Source organism: Primulina eburnea, unplaced genomic scaffold, assembly GCF_022965805.1.
Source record: "Primulina eburnea isolate SZY01 unplaced genomic scaffold, ASM2296580v1 ctg553_ERROPOS100000, whole genome shotgun sequence".
NCBI lineage: Eukaryota > Viridiplantae > Streptophyta > Magnoliopsida > Lamiales > Gesneriaceae > Primulina > Primulina eburnea.
In genome coordinates, this window is record NW_027331342.1 from 78,984 (window position 1) to 100,000 (window position 21,017).

General features: G+C 33.8%; 3 protein-coding genes and 1 pseudogene across 3 annotated transcripts; all 4 read left to right on the plus strand.

The window, feature by feature from the left end:
• Window positions 1-675: 675 nt before the first annotated feature.
• On the plus strand, window positions 676-2,303 carry LOC140821369 (protein PHYTOCHROME KINASE SUBSTRATE 1-like). Its single transcript, XM_073181843.1, has one exon. The coding sequence runs from the start codon at window positions 861-863 to the stop codon at window positions 2,226-2,228; it is 1,368 nt and encodes a 455-aa protein (XP_073037944.1). The 5' UTR covers window positions 676-860; the 3' UTR covers window positions 2,229-2,303.
• Window positions 2,304-7,347: 5,044 nt separating this feature from the next.
• On the plus strand, window positions 7,348-12,762 carry LOC140821372 (NAP1-related protein 2-like). The gene is made up of 10 exons (XM_073181847.1): window positions 7,348-7,620; window positions 9,221-9,343; window positions 9,436-9,486; window positions 9,677-9,748; window positions 9,836-9,949; window positions 10,035-10,096; window positions 11,728-11,788; window positions 11,905-11,961; window positions 12,108-12,158; window positions 12,503-12,762. Exons 1-10 carry the CDS (start codon window positions 7,513-7,515, stop codon window positions 12,566-12,568), a joined length of 765 nt encoding a protein of 254 aa, XP_073037948.1. The 5' UTR covers window positions 7,348-7,512; the 3' UTR covers window positions 12,569-12,762.
• Window positions 12,763-14,792: 2,030 nt separating this feature from the next.
• On the plus strand, window positions 14,793-16,059 carry LOC140821366 (1-aminocyclopropane-1-carboxylate oxidase 1-like; annotated as a pseudogene).
• Window positions 16,060-19,111: 3,052 nt separating this feature from the next.
• Window positions 19,112-20,663, plus strand: LOC140821368 (transcription factor TCP15-like). The gene has a single exon (XM_073181842.1). It carries the CDS (start codon window positions 19,168-19,170, stop codon window positions 20,341-20,343), a length of 1,176 nt encoding a protein of 391 aa, XP_073037943.1. The 5' UTR covers window positions 19,112-19,167; the 3' UTR covers window positions 20,344-20,663.
• Window positions 20,664-21,017: the final 354 nt, after the last annotated feature.

The window sequence follows — 21,017 nt, forward strand, 5'->3', positions numbered from 1 at the left end:
TTTGAAGAGATTTCAAGTATTTTTCTCACAGTGATTGAGAAATAGTTGTTAAAATTTGTTAACCTTATAGCTATATGTTGTAATATCGATACTAAATATATATAAATGATATCACAAATATCACAATATTTGAAGAATGTGCAACACTATTCATTGGTTATGTTGTTGAAAAATATATATGTTATACATACTTTTAGTCACAAGTGAAAACTTATCACGAGTAAAAGCATTTTTTCTTAGGAGTTATAGTGGATGATTTTCAAAAACTGAAAAATCATTTAACAACAAAAAAATATTCGGAAAAATAAGTTATATGCATACCAAAATATTAAAGACGATCAGATACTTGCTGAGCATACCAAAATAGTTATATGCATATTATAACAAACTACGACAAATAGTTGTTGAGTTGTCAAAATCAACCAAGAAGTATATTGGAAAGTGTGTCGAGTGGATAAGATAATTTCTCTGATTCATATACCGTCTATGGTCATGATTTTTTTATTTTATATGGCTTGGTTTGTTTCAGTTGAGAAATATTATTAGCCATGTTTTAATTCAAATAAATATTATCAAAATTCCGTACATATATTTTCAGTAGTTTAGGTTTTTACGTGCAACGCACGTGCATTTTTCTAGTAATATTTAAATAAACAAAAATTCAGGGATCTACTTTCTTGCTTATATATTCTCCTAGTAGAACATACCTACATAAAACCAAGGCTAAACAAAACCTATCCAAGATCAAGAATATGTCGTATGAGTTGTTGATTTCCTCCACTTGATAAAATTTGTACACTTGCACAAAACTTCCCAACATCCTCCCAACTTCCAAACAGACATCAAACCTTTAAAAAAAGATGGAGAATGCCGACGATAGTACAAGCCTTCGTGTCGCCTCTTTCGCCTATTACCTAGACATTGCTAAAGATAACCACAAAACCAAGTCAAATTCGAAGCCGCCCTTGAATGTTACCGGCTTCTCGAGCTCAAGGGACAGCCAAGACAGCCTCGCGAATCTACGACTCGATTCATTTTCTTATCGTAACACTAGCGAGAACTTCGTGTTTAAAGTTCCGGGGCCGGTTCAAGATCCCACAGCTTCGTTCGGCTTCTGCCAAGAAATCCCAAAAGATGGGGAGATCAGCGTGTTTGGTGCTGACAGGTACTTTAACATGAAGCTAGACCATCAAGCCGGAGTACCGAAACATGATTTTAAGAACAAAGTGATGGCAGATATCCCCTTCTTAGGACCAAATGCCAGGCTAAGAACCCCAAGTTTGTGCTCTGAGGAAAGCAGGTGGAATAGCCAAGGTGCATTATTTCCAAGCGTCTCAAGAATAGGAACCCAAACAAAACAGAAAAAGGCCTTCGGACGACGAATTTTCGCTGGATTCGGCTGTCCAGGGCCTTGCTTCCATAGGAAAGATGTTTCCATTAACGAAATGGTTGCAGATGGAACAGCATACTATGGCTCAAAGCCAGCCCGAACCGGATCAGAACGAGTCGATACTCTCACGTTTATACCACCACCAAATCTTGTGACAGAAGATACTTCAGCAGTCAAGAAACAGCTCCAAATCCTGGTAGAACCGAGAAACTCGATCGAAGTGTTCGGATCAAGATCAGCAGCATCGTTAAAGGGAGATGTAGCCACAAATATGGAGAGGAAACTTTCCATGTTAACCTGGGATGCAATCCCAAAAGGGGGCAAACAAAATCACCGAACTTCTACCATTGGACACAGCACATCTCTTGATGATATGGCTAGTGATGCAAGTTCAGACCTATTCGAAATCGAAAATACGTCAGGATCCATGTATCTACCCCTGACAGCTGATCAAGCAACGGACGATCAAATGTCTAGTTGCATGAGTCCAATGTCTCACTACGCGCCAAGTGAGGCCAGCATTCAGTGGAGTGTGGTCACCGCAAGTGCAGCGGATTTCTCGTCTGTTCTTTCGTTTAACGACGAAAGAAGAGTCGATGTTGAGGAAGATGTGCTTGGAGTAATTGCCAAGAACATTGCGAATAGTACCGGAAGCTCGAAAGCCAGAGGAGGCGAGGCCAGAGGGGGGCCGAAAACACGACCCGGAGGCGGCGGCGGGATTTTGAGATGTAAGAACTACAAAGCAGTGGAAGTTGCCGAGGATGCATGCCTGCAGGTACCCAATCAAGATTTTCATTCGGGGAAGCGGGAAATTTTTTACAAGGAATTGCATGTATAACGCTCTAGTTGCATTGCAGGAACAATCAATCGGGTTTTGTTATCTTTTTTCGTGCGCCAAAATCATTTTGATCCATCTTATTTGCGGATTATTTCACCCTGCCCGTGCAGGCAGTGCCTGCACGGGAAGGGAACGGCCCGGATCACTCCATATGAGTGATCCGGGCCCACCACCATGTATTAAAAAAAAAAAAAAAATTGACTCGGATTTTTCCGAGCCATTAGATCTACCCTGCGGGCAGTGCCCGCAGGGGTAGGGTCTACTTTACCCTTATTTGCGATGTGTTAAAAGGATCCCTCGACTTCTGACAATAAAAAGTGATAATGTTAATATAAAAAGTAATATTTTTTCATGGATGATCCTAGTAAAAGATCCATATCACAAAACGACTTATGAGACCGTCTCAAACAAATTTTTGACATCAAATAAACAACAAGTTAACACTGTTAAAGTGACACTGACATATTTTTTTTTTTTTAGCTAAACATGATAAAGCATGTAAAAATATGACCTATTGTCATGTTGACACTATGTCAATATCACGCCATGTCAAAAATACTAAAATCTAAAAGTTAAAAAAAACAATGATAGAGCACGATTGAAATTTGACAACTTAACTAAAATTGAATAAATTTTCTTTTTCTTCGTCTTTGAGATTAACAGCTTTTTTTATTCTTTACATTATGATATTTCTATGATTCAGATTCATTATTTGAGGAAATAGATACATGAAATAATTATATAAAGCATTTTTTTGCTTTCGAAGTAGAATATATATAGAGTAAGTCTCTTGTGAGTCAGTCTCACGAATTTATATTTTTGAAAGGGTCAACACTATTAATATTCATAATAAAAAGTAATACTCTTACCATAAAAAGTAATATTTTTTTGACCCAAATAAGAGATATGTCTCACAAAATACGACCCATGAAACCGTCTCATACAATATGTATATATATATATATATATATATATATATATATATATATATATAAATTGAGCACCGATGAGGTGTCACTTACCTATTAGATGTGAGGAAATATAGAAAAATTGCGTATCTAATAGGTGAATAATATCTCATCGGTGCTCACAAAGATATACACGATAAGTAAAGAGTATATCAAAATTGTATATAGTATGTCTTCGTACACAATATATGTTGGTTTTGGCGAAAACACTATTGCTAAAAAAGCGCAATTATCCCTTGTTTTCGTGTTGCATGCATGCATCAAAATTAACAAAGGTCCCACTACATATAATATTTCTTCATTTTCTTTTTATATTAAAGATCATGATTAATAATACAAATTCCAAAATAACAAAAAATAATTGTTATTTGCTTCCATCGCTTATCGGCGGGGTCAAGCCGAAATCTCTCCGGCCTCTGACAGCTTTGTTCACTGTTTTTCAGACAAAGATGGATCGATTGAAGCAGCAACATGGAGGAAACAAATTTTGAGAGCATTATGTAATATAATATTACATACATTATACATACTAGTAATCATGATTCATGTGCATACAATTGGTATCAGAGTTGTGCCAAGTATCTATATGTCCAGGAGATCTTGGGTTCGACTCTGGGGAGGTACAAGCTCCCGTACCTGGGCTAGAGAAATCTATGAGTAACGGCGCATGTGGAAAGCCCGTGAGGAAAAAAACCCCATAGAGGGAGCCCAAGATCGAGATAGCCCATGGCCGTTACATTCTTAATCTTTCCCACTACCCTACTAAAAACATTCTCAAGTCACTCCACATTTTACATAAAAAAAATTTTATAAACAAAACTTTCTTTTTAAATTAAACAACTCTTCTAAATTGAAAACAATTTTATGTTCATTGTTTAGTTTTATTTTATCAACTTAATAGAATAATAACAAACGCAACGCGTATGCATCTTCCACTAGTAACTATAATCTTTTGTCAAACTCGAGTCAAACGTTTGATTATTATAAAAATATGTAATCAATGTCTCATCTTTTAACGATATTAATTATTTTATGCTGTGAAATATCCGAGTAGTCCATCAATAATTTGTAGGTTTTATTTCTCTAAGCTACACATTTCAGAGTGATAATGATGTTTCAACCCACATTTGGCCCTTTAAAAATAAACATTCCATTCCGGGACCTCGTGATTTCATTAATGATACAACTCAACACCACCTCGGCCAATTCTATCCTACACTAGGTGAGTTACACCCCATTGTGTTTTCTTTACACGTGTCATTTTTTTAATTATTGTATTTGACACTACTTACCATAATCAATCAAACTAATCATTAAAATCTAGTTGAGTCGACGATATGACGTTTAGCTTGCAATGTTTTTTTACTGATCAAGTAGCTCATTATACTCGTCTCGACCGACATTGTTCGTAATCAGTTTAAAAATTTATGGCGTTTATCGGACAAAAAGTTGTTCGTCGAAAATTTAGATATGAAATTGCGGGAAAAAATCATTCATGAACTAATTATATGAATAGGGATATATGTTAGAATATCAATCCTAAGAGTCCTTTTCAACACACTTAATTGAATGTTATGTCGAAAGCCAAGTTTGTGCACCTCATCTGTCGAACGCGTGGTGCACCATTGCCCTTAACTTCCACACATAGAATATATATATACACTTATATGAGCACCGATGATCTGTCACTCTCTATTGGATGTAAAACTTTTTCTATATTTTATGACATCCAATAGGTGAGTGTCATATTATCGATGCTCATATAAATGTGTAGATGGATATACATTGCATCAATAATGTATTAGCCATCCTTGGATTATTGATTTTTATTAAATTTTCAAATCTTGGATTATCGCTTTGTAATTGCTGCACTGATTATATGTTTCTTGTTTTTTGAGACGAGTGGTGAATTTGTTACAATTGGATCTCGAACACGAGATCTAATCTTAAAATTTGGTATTATATTAGTTAAAAATCACAGGCAACACTAATGAAATTTAGTAGTAGATTTCTTGTGAGACGATATCACGGATCTTTATTCATTAAACGAGTCAACAATGCTCATAATATTTTTGACGTAAAAATAATAATTTTTTATAGGTGACCCAAATAGATTATTCGTCTCACAAAATTGATATTTGAGACTATCTCGTATTAGTTTTTTTTTTTTTTTTAAAAAAAATTTGGATGGTCAAATGAAATTGTTTTATTGGTTTCTAAACACAATTATTTCAATAATCAATGACTCTTCGAAGTTTGTAATTTAATTTTCCAATACACCAAAATTAGATGGAACACGTATTAGTTATCTTGTGAGACGATTTTTAATATCTCTTTCCGTGAGACACATTAACTTGATCTATATTTTAAATGAAAAATTATACTTTTAGGGTGTGTTTGGTTGAGTGGATTAACTAAGGATAGATTAATAGTCAAATATATATCGTTAAAATTTAAGATGTTTTAACAATCATTTTGACCCGGTTTAAGATCCAATTTTATTAATCAAATAATTATCCATAAAATTGGATCTTAAACCGGGTCAAAATGATTATTAAAACAACTTAAAATTTTAACAATAAATATTGGACTATTAATCTATCCTTATTTAATCCACTCAACCAAACACACCCTTAGCATAAATATAATATTTTATCATGAATATAATCATGTTAAAGATTTGTTTCACAAAATTGATATATGAGACGATCTCACATAAGTTTTTGTGTTTTTCAAATCCCCATAGCAAATCAAGGACATGTATTGGACATGTTATCCTCATCTCCGAACATGTCCCTACAATGAAAATAATAATAATACATAAACTTTCGTATAAATTAACAAATTAAAAAAAAAAAATCAAAATCACGAACCATCCAAACTCTTTCACGAACTAACTTGGGGGTAATAATGAAGATATGTTTCATTTTTTTTTCCTTTATTGAACCATTAATTGTAAATGTTGGTATTGTTTAAGTTATATTAATATTTATATATGTGATTGGATTTTAAAATCACTATTGTTTAAATAAATTTAATGACGTTTTTTTTTGTAATTCAACCAGTATTTTGAAGCGATGATGAGTAATATAATGAAGATTTAATCCTCATGAGGTTAAGGATGACTGGATGAGGATAATAAACATGTCCCGCCTATTGCAATTCCTATAAGCTAGAATGAGGAATGTGATGAAAATTTAATCATCGAGGGTTGGGGATGAGGATTTGTAACGATCGTGAGCTATCTCAATCTCGAGCTTTCTCCGGTAAACGAGCCTCCTGATGGATTCTCTATCTTGGAGTTTTTCACGCATCATTACTCATAGAATATCCTCATCGTTGGAATATAAAGTTTCTTTCTACCTTTCTCAGCACTCGAACCCAAAACCTTCGTGATAAATATCCAGATTTCTAACGTGTTGGTATGAACAAGATTACATATTTTTAAAATGTAATTAGTTATTTTTTACATACATTTTTTTTAAAGAAATGAAGAAATATTTTAATTTTTTGTTTTTAATAATTTTATATTTTATAATTAAAATAAATAAATAAAGATAAAAAATATCAAATTAAATTTTTAGAACATGGGAAAATAAGAATATAAGATACGATAGCATGAATAGATTAAAATTTTATTACATATATTTGCATACATTTTTTATTAGAGTATGTCTCATGACGGATCTTAATCTGTTAGACGGGTCAACCCTACGGATATTCACAATAAAAACCAATACTCTAGCATAAAAAGTAATATTTTTCATGGATTACCCAAATAAGAGATATGTCTCACAAACACTATCCGTGAGACCGTCTCACACAAGTTTTTGTCTTTTGTTAAATGATTTTTATCCATTTATTTGAAAGGCCAGACATTATTTATTTTAAAGGTTGAATTTTAATAGTAGATAATAGCAATAATCTAGATAGTATATAATATTTTTCTAAAAAAAATATTAATTTTATGAGATGAATTGTTTTATTTTTATTTATATATAAATGTTTTTATATATAAAAAAATATATCTACATATTTATTTATTTCCATTACTATTATAAATGTTTTTATATATAAAAAATATATCTATATGTTTATTTATTTCCATTACTATTACTATTTTAATCGTGTATGCTTTTCTCTTTCGGCCAAATGAACAAAGAATTACCTAAAATAGCACTAGCTTCTTTAAACAAACCTAAAATTGCTATGCATTAACTATGGGTTTATTTAGGGTTTAAGCCCAGCCCCTGAAGAACAACGGAGCTCTAAAATATTGCAATTCGGACGCTAAATTTCTAGGATTTCTCAGGAAGATGGGAGTGGACAAAGGGAAGAAGCAGAAATTGGAAGAAGTAGATGTTGAAGGGGAGCTGATTCTATCCATTGAGAAGCTCCAGGAAATTCAAGAGGAGCTCGAAAAAGTAAATCCAATTTCTATATGTTGTTAACTGAATGACTATTTTATGCTTCTATTCTTGGTGGGTTGCCTCCAAATTAGCATTTGTTGTTTTCTTGGGTGAAAGATTCAATTTTTATTGGGAGGAGCACTATCCCTGAAGAAATTTTGATGAAAAAAATGGGTGTGATTGTTTTTCAAAAGCATCAAACTTTAGGATTTTTGGGTCTAGTTTGTTCAGTAAGTGTGCTATTTGTGTTGAATTATGAGAATTATGGATCATGTGAAAAAGATTGTGTGTGGGACTTTGTTACCAAGGGCAGGTTTCTGATCCAAATAATTCATCAATTTGCCCCCAAAGAACTTACCTCACCAATTCTTGGGGTTTGCTCCCGTCGTTTTTATAAAGAATGAATTTGCAAAGTTATAATCTTTGAGTTATGTTTAGAATGTAAGTATGCATCGTATTGCTAATGAAATAAAGGCTTGATCTTGATTTATTTATCGCCACGATTTTTGGCAAAAATGTTTTTCCTTTTTAGTTTTGAAGAATTGTGTTACGAGATTGACTTCTTGATGAACTATTGATATTGATAAATTCATATCCAGTTTGTCTATTACATCCTTTTGTCGTGATCAAGATCCAAAGACCAGGCAGAGTTACAGGCATTAAGTAGGACAAATATATTATCGTCATATTTGACTTCAGGTGTTTGTCATATACTCATATTGGACATGAAATAGAACCTTCTGACTATTAGTAAGATTTGCAGAATGAGATAATCAACCATGGGGGGAAGAGAGTGCCAACAACATTTTCTAGTGGATGAAACTTGTAAAGAGATGGAAGATTAACCGACATGTGGCGAGGGCAGGGCCCCCTCTCCGGTGAGGGGAGGAAAATTTTCTAATCTCCATTTTTATAATATTTGAGGAGTAATAAAAATAGAATGACAAGCTAAATTTCAAAGAATTTCTTTAAAAAAAATTATGACGGGTATTTAAAACTAGGTGTACCCACTGTGGGTTGAACGTGGCTCTGCCATTGACAAGTGGGTTACACCACTTGAACTTTGCATTTCGTAAATAGCCCCTTTACTGATGTGCCATAGATACAAGTTATGAATAGGACTTGGGCATAATTGAGAGGTAACAACTAATAACAAAGATAAAGGAAAGTGAGGACTAGATCTTTAGTTTTCTTCTTGATGCCTGTCTCAATATTATCTTCATTTCAGTTTGTGTAGAATCTTGAAAATCGTCATCACATGCATGATTAGGTGTATGTAATGAGAGTGAAATTGGAGTTATGATGGTGCTTGGTGGGTCAATTGCTCCAATGAAATAAACAACCAGGGGTTTTCTTTTTCTCCTTTTTATTGGGGTCTTAAGTCTTAACTTTGACAGTTCACTGGATACCATTGGTTGCCATTATAATAAAATCGAAAACTTAATATTGATAGCTATGTTAGGGTCCCACTATGGAAACTCGAAGGTAGCAGGCTAGCAGCACCTTGGTGGCTAGAATTTTTTTACCTTTTTTTTCTTTCATTCGGAACCTTGAAAGCCCATAACATGGCAACTGATGCTAGGACAACTCGATTTTGTTCCTTCTGTTCTTTCAGATCAATGAAGAAGCAAGTGAAAAAGTCCTGGAGGTGGAACAGAAGTACAATGCTATACGCAAGCCCGTTTATGATAAGCGAAACGAACTCATTAAGTCCATCCCTGATTTTTGGTTGACTGCAGTTAGTAACTATCAAACTAGTTCTCTGAAAGAAAAAATGCATGCTATATTGAATATCTGTCTCTATGATTGACACGATCCCTCTTCCTGCAGTTTATGAGTCACCCCGCTCTTGGTGAACTTTTGACTGAAAAAGACCAGAAGGTTTCATCTCTCTCCGTGATTTTTCTAAAGGAAAAAATAGGAACAATTATGATCTGTTTTGTCTTTACAGCCTTCACTGTTTTTGTCCTCTATTGTGGAAAACTGTTCAACTAGTGCATAAGGATCATGATTACTACTTTAATAAGTACCTTTTATCTGCTTTGATTGGGTGGGTCCTTTCTTGGGCTAGATTTTCAAGTACTTTGGCAACCTTGAAGTAGAAGAATCCAAAGATGTGAAATCCGGTTACTCAATAACATTTGTGAGTCTCCTTTGAAAACTCTGTTTGTATGCTTGTTTTCTTTAAAGTTTTAGCAAGTTTTGATATGATATCTCAATGTCCTCTCAGAATTTCAATCCCAACCCATTCTTTGAAAATACCGAGCTTACGAAGACTTTTACCTTTCTCGAGGAGGGAACGACGACAATCACTGCGACATCAATTAAGTGGAAAGAAGGCATGGTAAGCTTTTTTACATCTTGATAGTTTGAAGACAGTCAAATTGCTGCCTGCTTTTGATTTCATTGTGCGTCCCTGGCTCTTGAAGGGCATTCCTATTAGTGTTGTTGAAGAAAAGAATGGGAACAAGCGATCTCATGCTGAGGAAAGGTTGTTCCTTCTCTTTTCATTTTTCTTTCCGCACACTTTTTGTAGCATTGTAAGACAGAGCTTGCGGGTAGGTTTCCAACAGTTCCATACTCGTTTAAGTAGTCCTAAATTCTCTGTTGACTGAGTTTGTCAACTATATGTCTTACGTGTCCATATCTCATGTTTGCCACTGAACCTTGACATTAAGAGCAACATTTATAGTTTAGGATATCAGAGCTTACTTTGACACCCAGAGCCAAAATTCTGAGGGCTATACATGCTCCGCAAGGGTGGTACATTGTCCACAATATCGGTGGTTAATACCTGAAAGATGGAAATCTCACCTATGATTGGGTAACGAGGAACATAAATGAACAGATCCCATGCTGGAATGAGAGAAATTATAAGACTCTACAGGTATGAGACTGTAAGGTTAAGGAGGGATTAAAAAGATTTGATGATATTACTCATATCAACGAAGTGCATCTTCTTTTCGGAAGCTCATTACATAAAATCTCCAAAGTTAAGCGTGTTTGACTTGGGACAATTATGGGATCAGAGATCCCCTACGAAGTTTCTCGGGGTGCGTGTGAATGAGGACATAAGCACGATGGAAAGATCTTTGTTTATATGGTTGGGATAATCGTCAAATCTGGACAATAGTTGATATCAGAGTTTGACCACTCGTAGTACGATGTGGTTCAGGGACGAACCAAACAGAAACTAGTGAACATGTGACACCCAGAACCGGAATTCCTAGGGCAGTACTTGGTTCACGTTTCCCAGGGTGGTACATGGTATACAATATGGGTGGTTAATACCTAAAAAATGAAAACCTCACCAATGACTGGGCGACGGGCCACCAATGACTGGGCAGCGGGGAATTCTGGGATGAGTGAGCCTCTTAAAAGTTTCTCCGTGTGTGTGTGTGTGAGTGATGATATAAGCACATTAGAAAGACTCGTGGAGGTACGGTGAGGGCAATCATCAAATCTGGGGCATTACACTTACTGTCTTCAAACAAATTCATCTTTTTCCATATATCATTTTTGTGAACGGATACTACTAACATTTCCTGTTTAGTGTTTCTTATTTGATAGAAATAATCTGCACCACATTTATACGTATGCTTAGGCATTAAGCTAATCGGGAAACTCAATGTTGGCTAGGTTTTTGCTTTTTACAGCGGAAAGCTCCGGCCAACTGGCATTTAATTAAACGTATCTTATCGAAACTTGAAAAAAATGTATCTTATTTATTTGAGGCCATTTTAGGTCCTTTTCATCAGAAATGTCGTTTAATTGTTAACTAGTACTTTCACCGAATTGAGGCCTCAGTTTTTTAAATGCATAAATGCTTGAAATAATTAGTAATTTGATGCTAATTTGCTTGAACACATAATGTTCGCGGAAACTCTAAAACAATTTTGCTTTGTAATCATGGAAGACACTCTAAATTTGTGAAATATCTTTTCTAGAGAGAGGTGTGAACCTTATTATATTGTTTGATGGCTGCCAGATGGGCTCCGAAGGAGATTATATGGTTTTTGTGGTGAATAACTTGTGTTTAATTTTAGTCACATTGAACATTTAGGTTTGTGTATGTCTTTGTTTTTGCTTACTTATTTCAATTACAACGTGAAAATGATGCAGCTTTTTTACTTGGTTTGACGAGACTCAGCATAAAGGCGATATGGTTGAGATTCACGACGAGGTAAAATATATGCAAATTACATAATTCTTCCAATCATGTATCTTGTTGAAATGCTGAAATATATATTATTTACATTCATGTTTTTCCTTATATTGTGAACCTTATTTTCGTACCAGGTTGCTGAAATCATCAAGGATGATCTATGGCCAAATCCCCTCACGTACTTCAACAATGTAATATTCCTTCTCATCTTTTTTCCTCCTGTGTTCTAGAGATAATATTGAATTTAGTGAAGTTCAATGCTAGCACGACGTCGGATCTGAATTTTTTTTTATATGCTCTTGATTGTTGAACCGTTATAAAAATTTCACTATTGTAGGATGCTGATGAAGAAGAGTTTGACATGGATGAGGACGACGAAGATGATGAGGCAAGTGTGGAAAATTACCTTCAATAATGTCTAATATCGTTAACCTCGCCACTGGTGCAGTGATTCTAAATAGATCATGTAGATTAGTGTTATTTATGAATCATCACCTTAAAAATTTCATCTTGCCGGCTTCCATGCTATTAGACTTCGATAGCCATCCATCGGCGTCAATGAACTCCAGACCCGCATTTTGCGAGTAATCATATTTTATTCTTGTTTTTTGGTCGTTGACCATGTTTACATACGAAAACCGAAAGATAGGGATAAAAGTTGGCTTCACTTTTTAAGATTTTTATATTTAATTGACGATACAGGTTGTATTAAAATCTGCGTCGTTTGTGCAGGAAAAAGGCAGTGATGATTCAGAAGATGAGGATGGTGGCGACGATGAAGATGAAGATCAAGATTGAGACAATGAAACAAGTATACAAGTGCTTTAATATAATCAACTTCATTCTTGATCCTCTCTGTTCTGTTTAGTTCTGTCTTATTTTTTTTCCTTGGTGTTTTTCGAAATAGCAATCTTGAGGCTTGAATTATGACAAATATATAAATTGACTCAATGTTCTCGGAAACATTAGAAATATAATTAACTTTTGTTTAATTTAAAGCCGATTTTGATTCATAATTGAAATAAAAAGAAGTTAAATCATATTATTTTAATAAATTCAAATATACATGTGTGGAAGTCACTCATCTTTAGTAGCCGAAGCTCTAGGAATTCGAAACCCCTTTAGCTAGCTCAAAGGACATATAAATAGAAAACGTGATCGTGGAATCAGACGCTCAAGTGGCGAAAAATTTGATCCTACAGTGAATGTTATTGGATCAATGACTCAGATTGAACAATATATGTGGGGTTTACGATTGATCTAGTTCATGGCCTATTAGAAGTAGAAAACGCTCTGGTGGGATCTTCACGGATTGAAAAAGATTTACTGAAAAAATATGCGTCTCGATTTGAATAATTGATCTATACTGAGTTTTATCTTTGTTGAAAAGTCGGAGTTTCCTCGAGAGAGCTATGTGAAATGTGGTATACCATAATTCATGGAGTTGTTCAAATGGAAGCCATATTATTTATGGTGAGATTCATGATTTTTTTTTAAAAAAAATTGGGATTCATTAAATATTATTTCATAATTTATATTTTTCGTTCTACAAAAAATATTAATTTTGTTAAACAATTGAAGTGGGTAGCGATCGACAATCAAAGTCGTTGGACATATTATTCAATGGTGAGCATTTGCAATTCCCGACTATATCATACGTAATATTTAATATATACATTTAGATAAAAACTTGTGTGAGACGATCCCACGGTTCGTATTTGTGAGACGGATATCTTATTTGGGTCATCAATGAAATAATATTACTTTTTATACTAAAAATAGTACTTTTTATTGTGAATATCGGTAGAGTTGACCCGTCTTACTAATTAATATCCGTGAGACGTCTCACATGAGATCCACTCATACATAAATATGTGTGTATAATGTTTTTTTACGTTATTTTTATAACGAATTTTTGGTCTATTAAATTTGGTCTTATTTCATTAAGTTTTTAAAATTTGATTCTAATACACTAATTTTAAATTTTTTTGGTTTTCGATCCTATTTCGCCGGCGTAGTGACGTAACATCGAAAAATATTGATGTGACACTGATATTACTGTGACATAAAAAATTACTGATTTGTCCGATGTCACGTCAGTAATTGAACCAAAATAATCAAAAATTAAAAGATAGTATATTAAATCCAAATATTGAAAACTTAATATACTAAAACCCAAAATCGAACAAGTTAATAAAATAAAAAATATTTTCCCATTTTATAATATGATAATATTTTCAATATATGTGAAACTATAAGCATCTACAACCCATGTCATCCCTACTTCATTTATATAGTGCACCATTAATTTTATTTTATTTTTGTTTGTTTTTAAAAACTTTTATGTTTTATTATTTTTGTATTCGTAAATGGATTATTTTTTCAATAATTGTGTATTAAATTATTTTATTAGTGGATTAAATATTATAAAATTTATTTTAATAAATAATTTAATATGTATTTTTTATATTTATTCTTTAAGAATATTATGATATTATTTTTCAACTGTAAATAAAATAATATGTAATATTTTGAGAATATTTATTTTAGAGTGGATGGGTTGGAAAAAAGCCTTATATTTAATGCAAAAATTGTATTATTTTGAAGCTAAATCCGCACTATTATATTGCAACAGTTCAAGATAACCTAAACATTAAACGGGAAAAAAAATGAGGAAACAAAAAGCATCAAAATTCTAATTTCAAACCTTTAACGGGGAAACAATAATCTTCTTTAGATTCCCCAATTCCAAGATTATCCAACGACTTAACCCGTACAAAAATAATAATTATAAATTATATATAACAAAAATTCTTACGAAACTGTCTTACGAGTCAAGTATGTGGTCTGCAATTTAATTCAACTCGGTTCATAAAAAATGTTATTTTCTATACAAAAAATATTATTATTTTTTTGTAAATTTGCTAAGAGTATTAATTTTTGTTGTGAATATCGGTAGTGTTGACCCGTCTTACAGATAAAGATTCGTGAGACCGTCTCACAAAGACCTACTCTAAATAATATGTCCTATATCAAGAGGGGAGAAATAGTGGAGAAAATTCTGAATGATTGCTTAGGGCTGCCTCCTGATTTCTTGAAAGAACACAATCAAGATAGGAGCTGGGATTTCTTGCTGTCTTTCGCTATTTTCCGGCGACTGAAACCGAAAACAACGGCATGGCGGAACACGAACTGTGTAATCTTTGTAATCCAGGATGAAGTTGGAGGGCTCGAGTTCAAAAAAGATGGGAAATAGATCCATGTTGTTCCTGCTCCGGGCACCATTTTTGTCAATATAAGTGACATTATTCAGGTCAGGTGTAGGCCAACTAAACGAGTCAAGAAATCTGAAAATTTCGAAGCTCGTGTGCTGTGTGTGTGCGCGCGCGCGCGCACGCAAGCTTCAAACTTTTTATATATATTTGTTATTTTAATTATATTATACGTCATTCTTCGTCTCATTGTATGAATCAAAAGTTGGCTTAATGTATTCTAGGGACTAGTTGATGCTTGTGAGCGTATAAAACTTGCCCAAGTTGGCTTAATGTATTCTAGGGACTAGTTGATGCTTGTGAGCATATAAAACTTGCCCACCGACATTGACACCGACATATCTAGTGACGCATGGGTCTTCAGAAAAAATTATTGTTTCTGTGTGTTTGTTTCTTTGCGATTTTAGTCTTTATGTTGTCAAATTTCATCTTTAATCATCGAGAGTGTTGTCAAATTTTAGTCTGTATATTCGTAATTTCTTTGCGATTTTAATTTTTATGTTGTCAAATTTCATCCTTAATGATGCATGTTTCGATTTTTGAAATTTTAGTAATTTTCATCTAGACTGCTGATGTGACAGCGTCGCAACGACTAAAATTGTCAAAAAAAAAAACAATACTTGACTAAATTACAAAAAAAAAAAATACAATTTTTTTGTGTTTGTATACAAAAGAATAGTTATTTGTAGTGAAAAGTTAAAGTTGAATAATATGCATGTACTAAGCAATAATAAATTCAACAGTGCAACACACACAGTGGTGAGATCTAAAGAGACAAATGGGCACTCATTCGCCTTCTTCTGCAGCAAATAGGGTAACAAGTGGGTGGAAACCATTGCCCCAATTCACCAAAGAAATAGGGATATAATCTGCCTAAGTACATAGGATTATCGGACAAGGATTAACAGGCAATGAGGATGAGGAACAAGACTCATCCCTCCTTCGAACCCTAATGATGTCGTCACAATAGCACATTATGCAATTTCTATCAATTACAAAATTCGACCATTAAATTGATCTGTTTTAGATCTTGGTCCATTAGTTGTCAAAGTTCGATCTTAGTCCAGTAAGTTGGTCCTTTTTCTTTTCACTTTTAGCCATTTTTCGCTGATATATACTGTAGTGACATCGATATCACAACAATACTCCAGATAAAGGCTAAAAAAATAATAACGGAAGAAATTAAACTTTGATGATTTATAGGACTAAAAGTAAAATATATCATTAAAAAACGAATTTTGTAAATTTTCCTTCTTGTTTATATGCATATTATTTGCTTCTCTTTTAGGTTTGTTAACTTTTAGAATTATGTTTCTTTAAGTCATGAATTAATGTGCAGGTACTTTTGCAATTCTAAACAATTTGGATTGTTAATAAATTGGAGAATTTTTGTCATTAATAATATTGGCAGTTCAATTATTAGGCTCCTAAATAATTCTTATTTAATTAATATATCAAATCAATTGGCACCCTAATTAATTTTTCATGCACAAAAAATCATATATGAGACCGTCTCATGAGTCAATTTTGTGATATGTATCTCCAACCCTACCAGATCCATGAAAATGTATTATTTTTTATACAAAAATTATAAATTGTCATTATAAATATTGAGCGGAAAAACCCGTCTCACGAATATAGCTAGATATATAATAAGACTGTCTCACAAGAGATTTATTCTTCAGAATGTCGGAATGACGAGTTGGTTAGAACTTAGAGGCAAGAAAAGGGCCAAGAAAAGGAATTTTTAAATTAGGTTTAAGGCATGATTAAAGTTTCAAACAAAGTCACAAAAAGTAAAGTTAAATTCCAGGGGAAATCCCAATGTAGACCCAAAGTGCATTGTCCGATAGACTTTTCTTGGATGAATACGATCTAACATGATTAATCGAATATGGCCTTTAGTGTCTGAATCTGTCTATTTAAGATCTAATTGAGGATTATAGGATTCTTTAACGTAAATAGATTGTGAAATTTATCGATTTTAAATATCCCAGAAATTTATTTTACTTTTGGTTTTTGGTCCCGTAAAGGTAAGTCATCAATGTTTCTTCAAATCGGTCATAATGCAATTAGTTTGTTTTTAATTTTGAGAAAATTGAATTTTGTTCTTATATATATATATATAAATATATATATATATATATATATATATATATATATATATATATATATTTATATTTTCGATTTTCAGTATTATTACTGCCGTATCTTCCTAATTTTGGCGATTGAAATTTAATCTTTTTTTATGGGAAGTACCGATATGTCATCATTACACGCGTAATCACCGTACTGGTGTCACATCAGCGTTACATTATAAAAATGACTAAAATTGTAAAAACAAAAAAAAACCAACAAAGCAACATACTAAAACTGAAATTTGACGATAACCAAAAATGCAAAGAAAGAAACATACATGATCAAAATACATTTTTTCCTTTTACTTTTACTTCTAATTCACTTGAGTACTAGTGTGGTACCAAATACATTAATAATACATATTGTCATGTCAGTAATTTCCAACATCACGTCACTACTACGACGCAAAAGGATACAACCACTTCGAAAACCAAAACATGTCGATTTACACGCCGACGACGTTAATTTTGAATGTTATCAAGTATATTTAAGTCACATTCATAATTCATATGAAAGTTTTGAACTATTTGAATAAATAAGAACAAGATCCATCAATATTGTTGAGCTGTATTGCTCTTTTATTATTTTCTTCCCTTAGGAAAGGTAAAGTGCCAAAGGCTAAAGAAAATAATTAAATGATTCATGGAGGTGGGACAAGGGCTGGCTTACCTTTCATTCCCATATATTTTTATATAAATAAATATTTAATTGACTTGGGGATTGGATCCCACAATGACCTCCACTGTCTTTATGGGTTGATTTATAAAAAGAGCACCTCACGTGGACTCTGAAACATGGTGTCTGTCCATCTCCTACTACAGTACTAAACAATAATAAGTGTGGAGCTCAGCTCTCTGTATAATTAAAGATTCTCCTAAAAACCACGACGATCAGATATCATCGTTTAACGTTTCATTCAAGTTCTACGAAAGAGTAGAGTTGCAAAATATTATGTTATTCGTATATATTGATTTATCATCGTTACGTCATACATTATTCGTCTATCACATCTTAATTATGAGTTAAACGGTATTGTTTACTGAATTCAATATATGACATAAAATAACATAACAAGAAGAAAAAAAAACTTGATAAATTGAAGTACATATCTTAATAGTACATGATAAACATAAGTTAAGACACAAGTTATTTAGGATTATTTAAAGTCTCACTTCATCAACAGCTCTCTTCAAAAGTAAAATAGCAAATTTTTATTCTTAAGTTGTTTTTTAATATCAACAAAATAATACATTCATTTATATGGATATATCGGCAATTAACACTACAAGAAAAACGATCGATTTTTACAGTTGTCGATGTCGGAATTTCTTGTGGTGTAAAATATTTATATTTTATTTTTTTTAAAAAAAATTCTCTTCTTGGCATTACTGTATAACTTGTAAATTACAAGCTACTAGTACTCATTCCATATCCTTAATTATTCTATTACTTGAGTATTAATTTCATAATATATAGCTTGCATGCATTTAAATTGATTATTTTAGTTTTTTTTTTCATTTTTAAAATGCCCCCTAAGAGTAACTATCCTTATAAATATTAGTCATGATTTAATTACTTTTTATTCCATTTAAATAATAATAACTTTTATATTTATATAATACATCTATTTACATTAAATAAATTAGATTTGATTTTACTAAAAAAAAGAGTGGGTCTCATGTGAGACCGTCTCACGGATATTAATCTGTGAGACGGTTCAACCCTACCCATATTCACAAAAAAAATTAATACTCTTAGCATAAAAAATAATATTTTTTTCCCAAATAAGAGATTCGTCTCACAAATACGACCTGTGAGACCGTCTTACATAAGTTTTTGCCAAAAAAAATTTGGCTAATTTATCATGCATAGAAAATATTTGTGCGACTATTTGCTTAGCATTATTAAATTGCTATCGAAGATAGGAAGCAAGACCTTTTAAGAAGTGGGGTTTACTTGTTTTTCGTATATTTCTCTATTGTGATCATGGAAGAAAAAGATGATCACCTTCACGGCCGCAGCCACCACCACCACCGCCACGGTTGTCCCCCGAACTTCCCCTTTCAATTACTTGAGAAGAAGGAAGATGATTCAGCTAGATGCTCCACCAGCTCTGCCGCCTACCCTTCTCTCACCATCTCCACTACCGCCGTCGTATCAAACCCTAGCTCCCTATCCCGGTCAACCACGGACACCTCAACTCTCCAGATCCTCTCCGCCATATCAGACACCACCAAGAAGACACCTCCGAAACGGACATCGACTAAGGATCGTCACACGAAGGTCGACGGACGGGGGCGGCGGATCCGCATGCCAGTCTTGTGTGCTGCTAGGGTTTTCCAGCTCACTCGAGAGCTCGGCCACAAGTCAGACGGAGAAACAATCGAGTGGCTGCTCCAGCAGGCGGAACCTGCTGTCATCGCTGCCACGGGAACAGGGACGATCCCAGCTAACTTCACGTCACTCAACATATCACTACGAAGCTCCGGCTCGAGCATTTCAGTACCATCTCAACTAAGATCAAGTTATTTCAATTCGAATTACACTATGCAGCAGCGCCGGGGGCTCTTTCCGGGTATTGGGTTGTTGTCGGAGAGTTCTTCAGGGTCGTTGTTGAATTTCCCGGTAGGAAACTTAAACCCTAGTTTCATTCAGGCGAAGCAGGAAATGCGGGAGGACTTGATGGAGACGGAGGAGAGTATTCTTGCAAGGAAACGCAGGGTGGAGCAGGAGTTGCAGCAGGCACAGCACCACCAGACCGGAAGCTACTTGTTACAGCCGAACACAACAGCGGTTCCGACTAGCCACGCCTCGGTTCCGTCCAATTTTTGGATGCTGCAGGCGAATTCCAACAGCAGCCAAGTCATAGGTAGTGATCCAATGTGGACATTTCCACCAGTTAATCTCAATAACAATCCCTCCGCTGCAGCTTTGTATAGAGGAACAATGTCTAATGGCCTGCATTTCATGAACTTCCCGGCCTCCATCGCCCTCTTGCCGGGTCAACAAATAGGCGGCAGCGGCGGAGGAGTTGGTGGTGGATTGGGATCAGAAGGGCAATCCGGAATTCTTGCTGGACTGAACCATTATCGAATTGGCGGTGGTGGAGTGCCGGAATCTCATGGGAGTGAGTCGAACAGAGACGATGATCATACCCCATGAACAAGATCCATATCCATTTGTGTGCTTTGATTTGCAAAACAAGCAAGGTTTGATTAATTAAAGTGTTTTACAATAATATTTCTTTTTTCCACTTTAAATTTCAACACTATTTTTTTCATCTTTCCTTTTTTTTTTTTGTCACTTTTTATCTTTTCCAATGTGATTTTTTCCCCATGGGTGATTAATATTTTGAAATCATATTGGCCAATTTCAATATATAGTTTTTTCTTCATGTTTCTCTTTGGCAAATTGGTAACATAATGGTATGTATCAATTTGGTTTGTTATCGAGTTCTTGATTTTTGATCAAGAGTTGATAATTGTAATTGTATAAGTTGTTTTTCATGATATTTCAATTTCGTCGACTCTTTTCTTTTTGAGTAGGTCACGGTCTCACGAATTTTTATCTGTGAGATGGATCAACCTTATCTATATTCACAATAAAAAGTAATTTTTTTTCATGGATGACTCAAATAAAAAATTCGACCCACGAAATTGATCCGTGAGACCGTCTCACACGAGTTTTTGTGTGTGTTTGTTTTGTTTTGTTTTGTTTTTTTTTTATTTAAAGATCATTTTGGAGTATTGATATATATAAAATCAAACTTCTTGAATTACATGTATATTAATAGATAATTAGGTCGATTTATTGATTAAATTTTTAATTATATTACA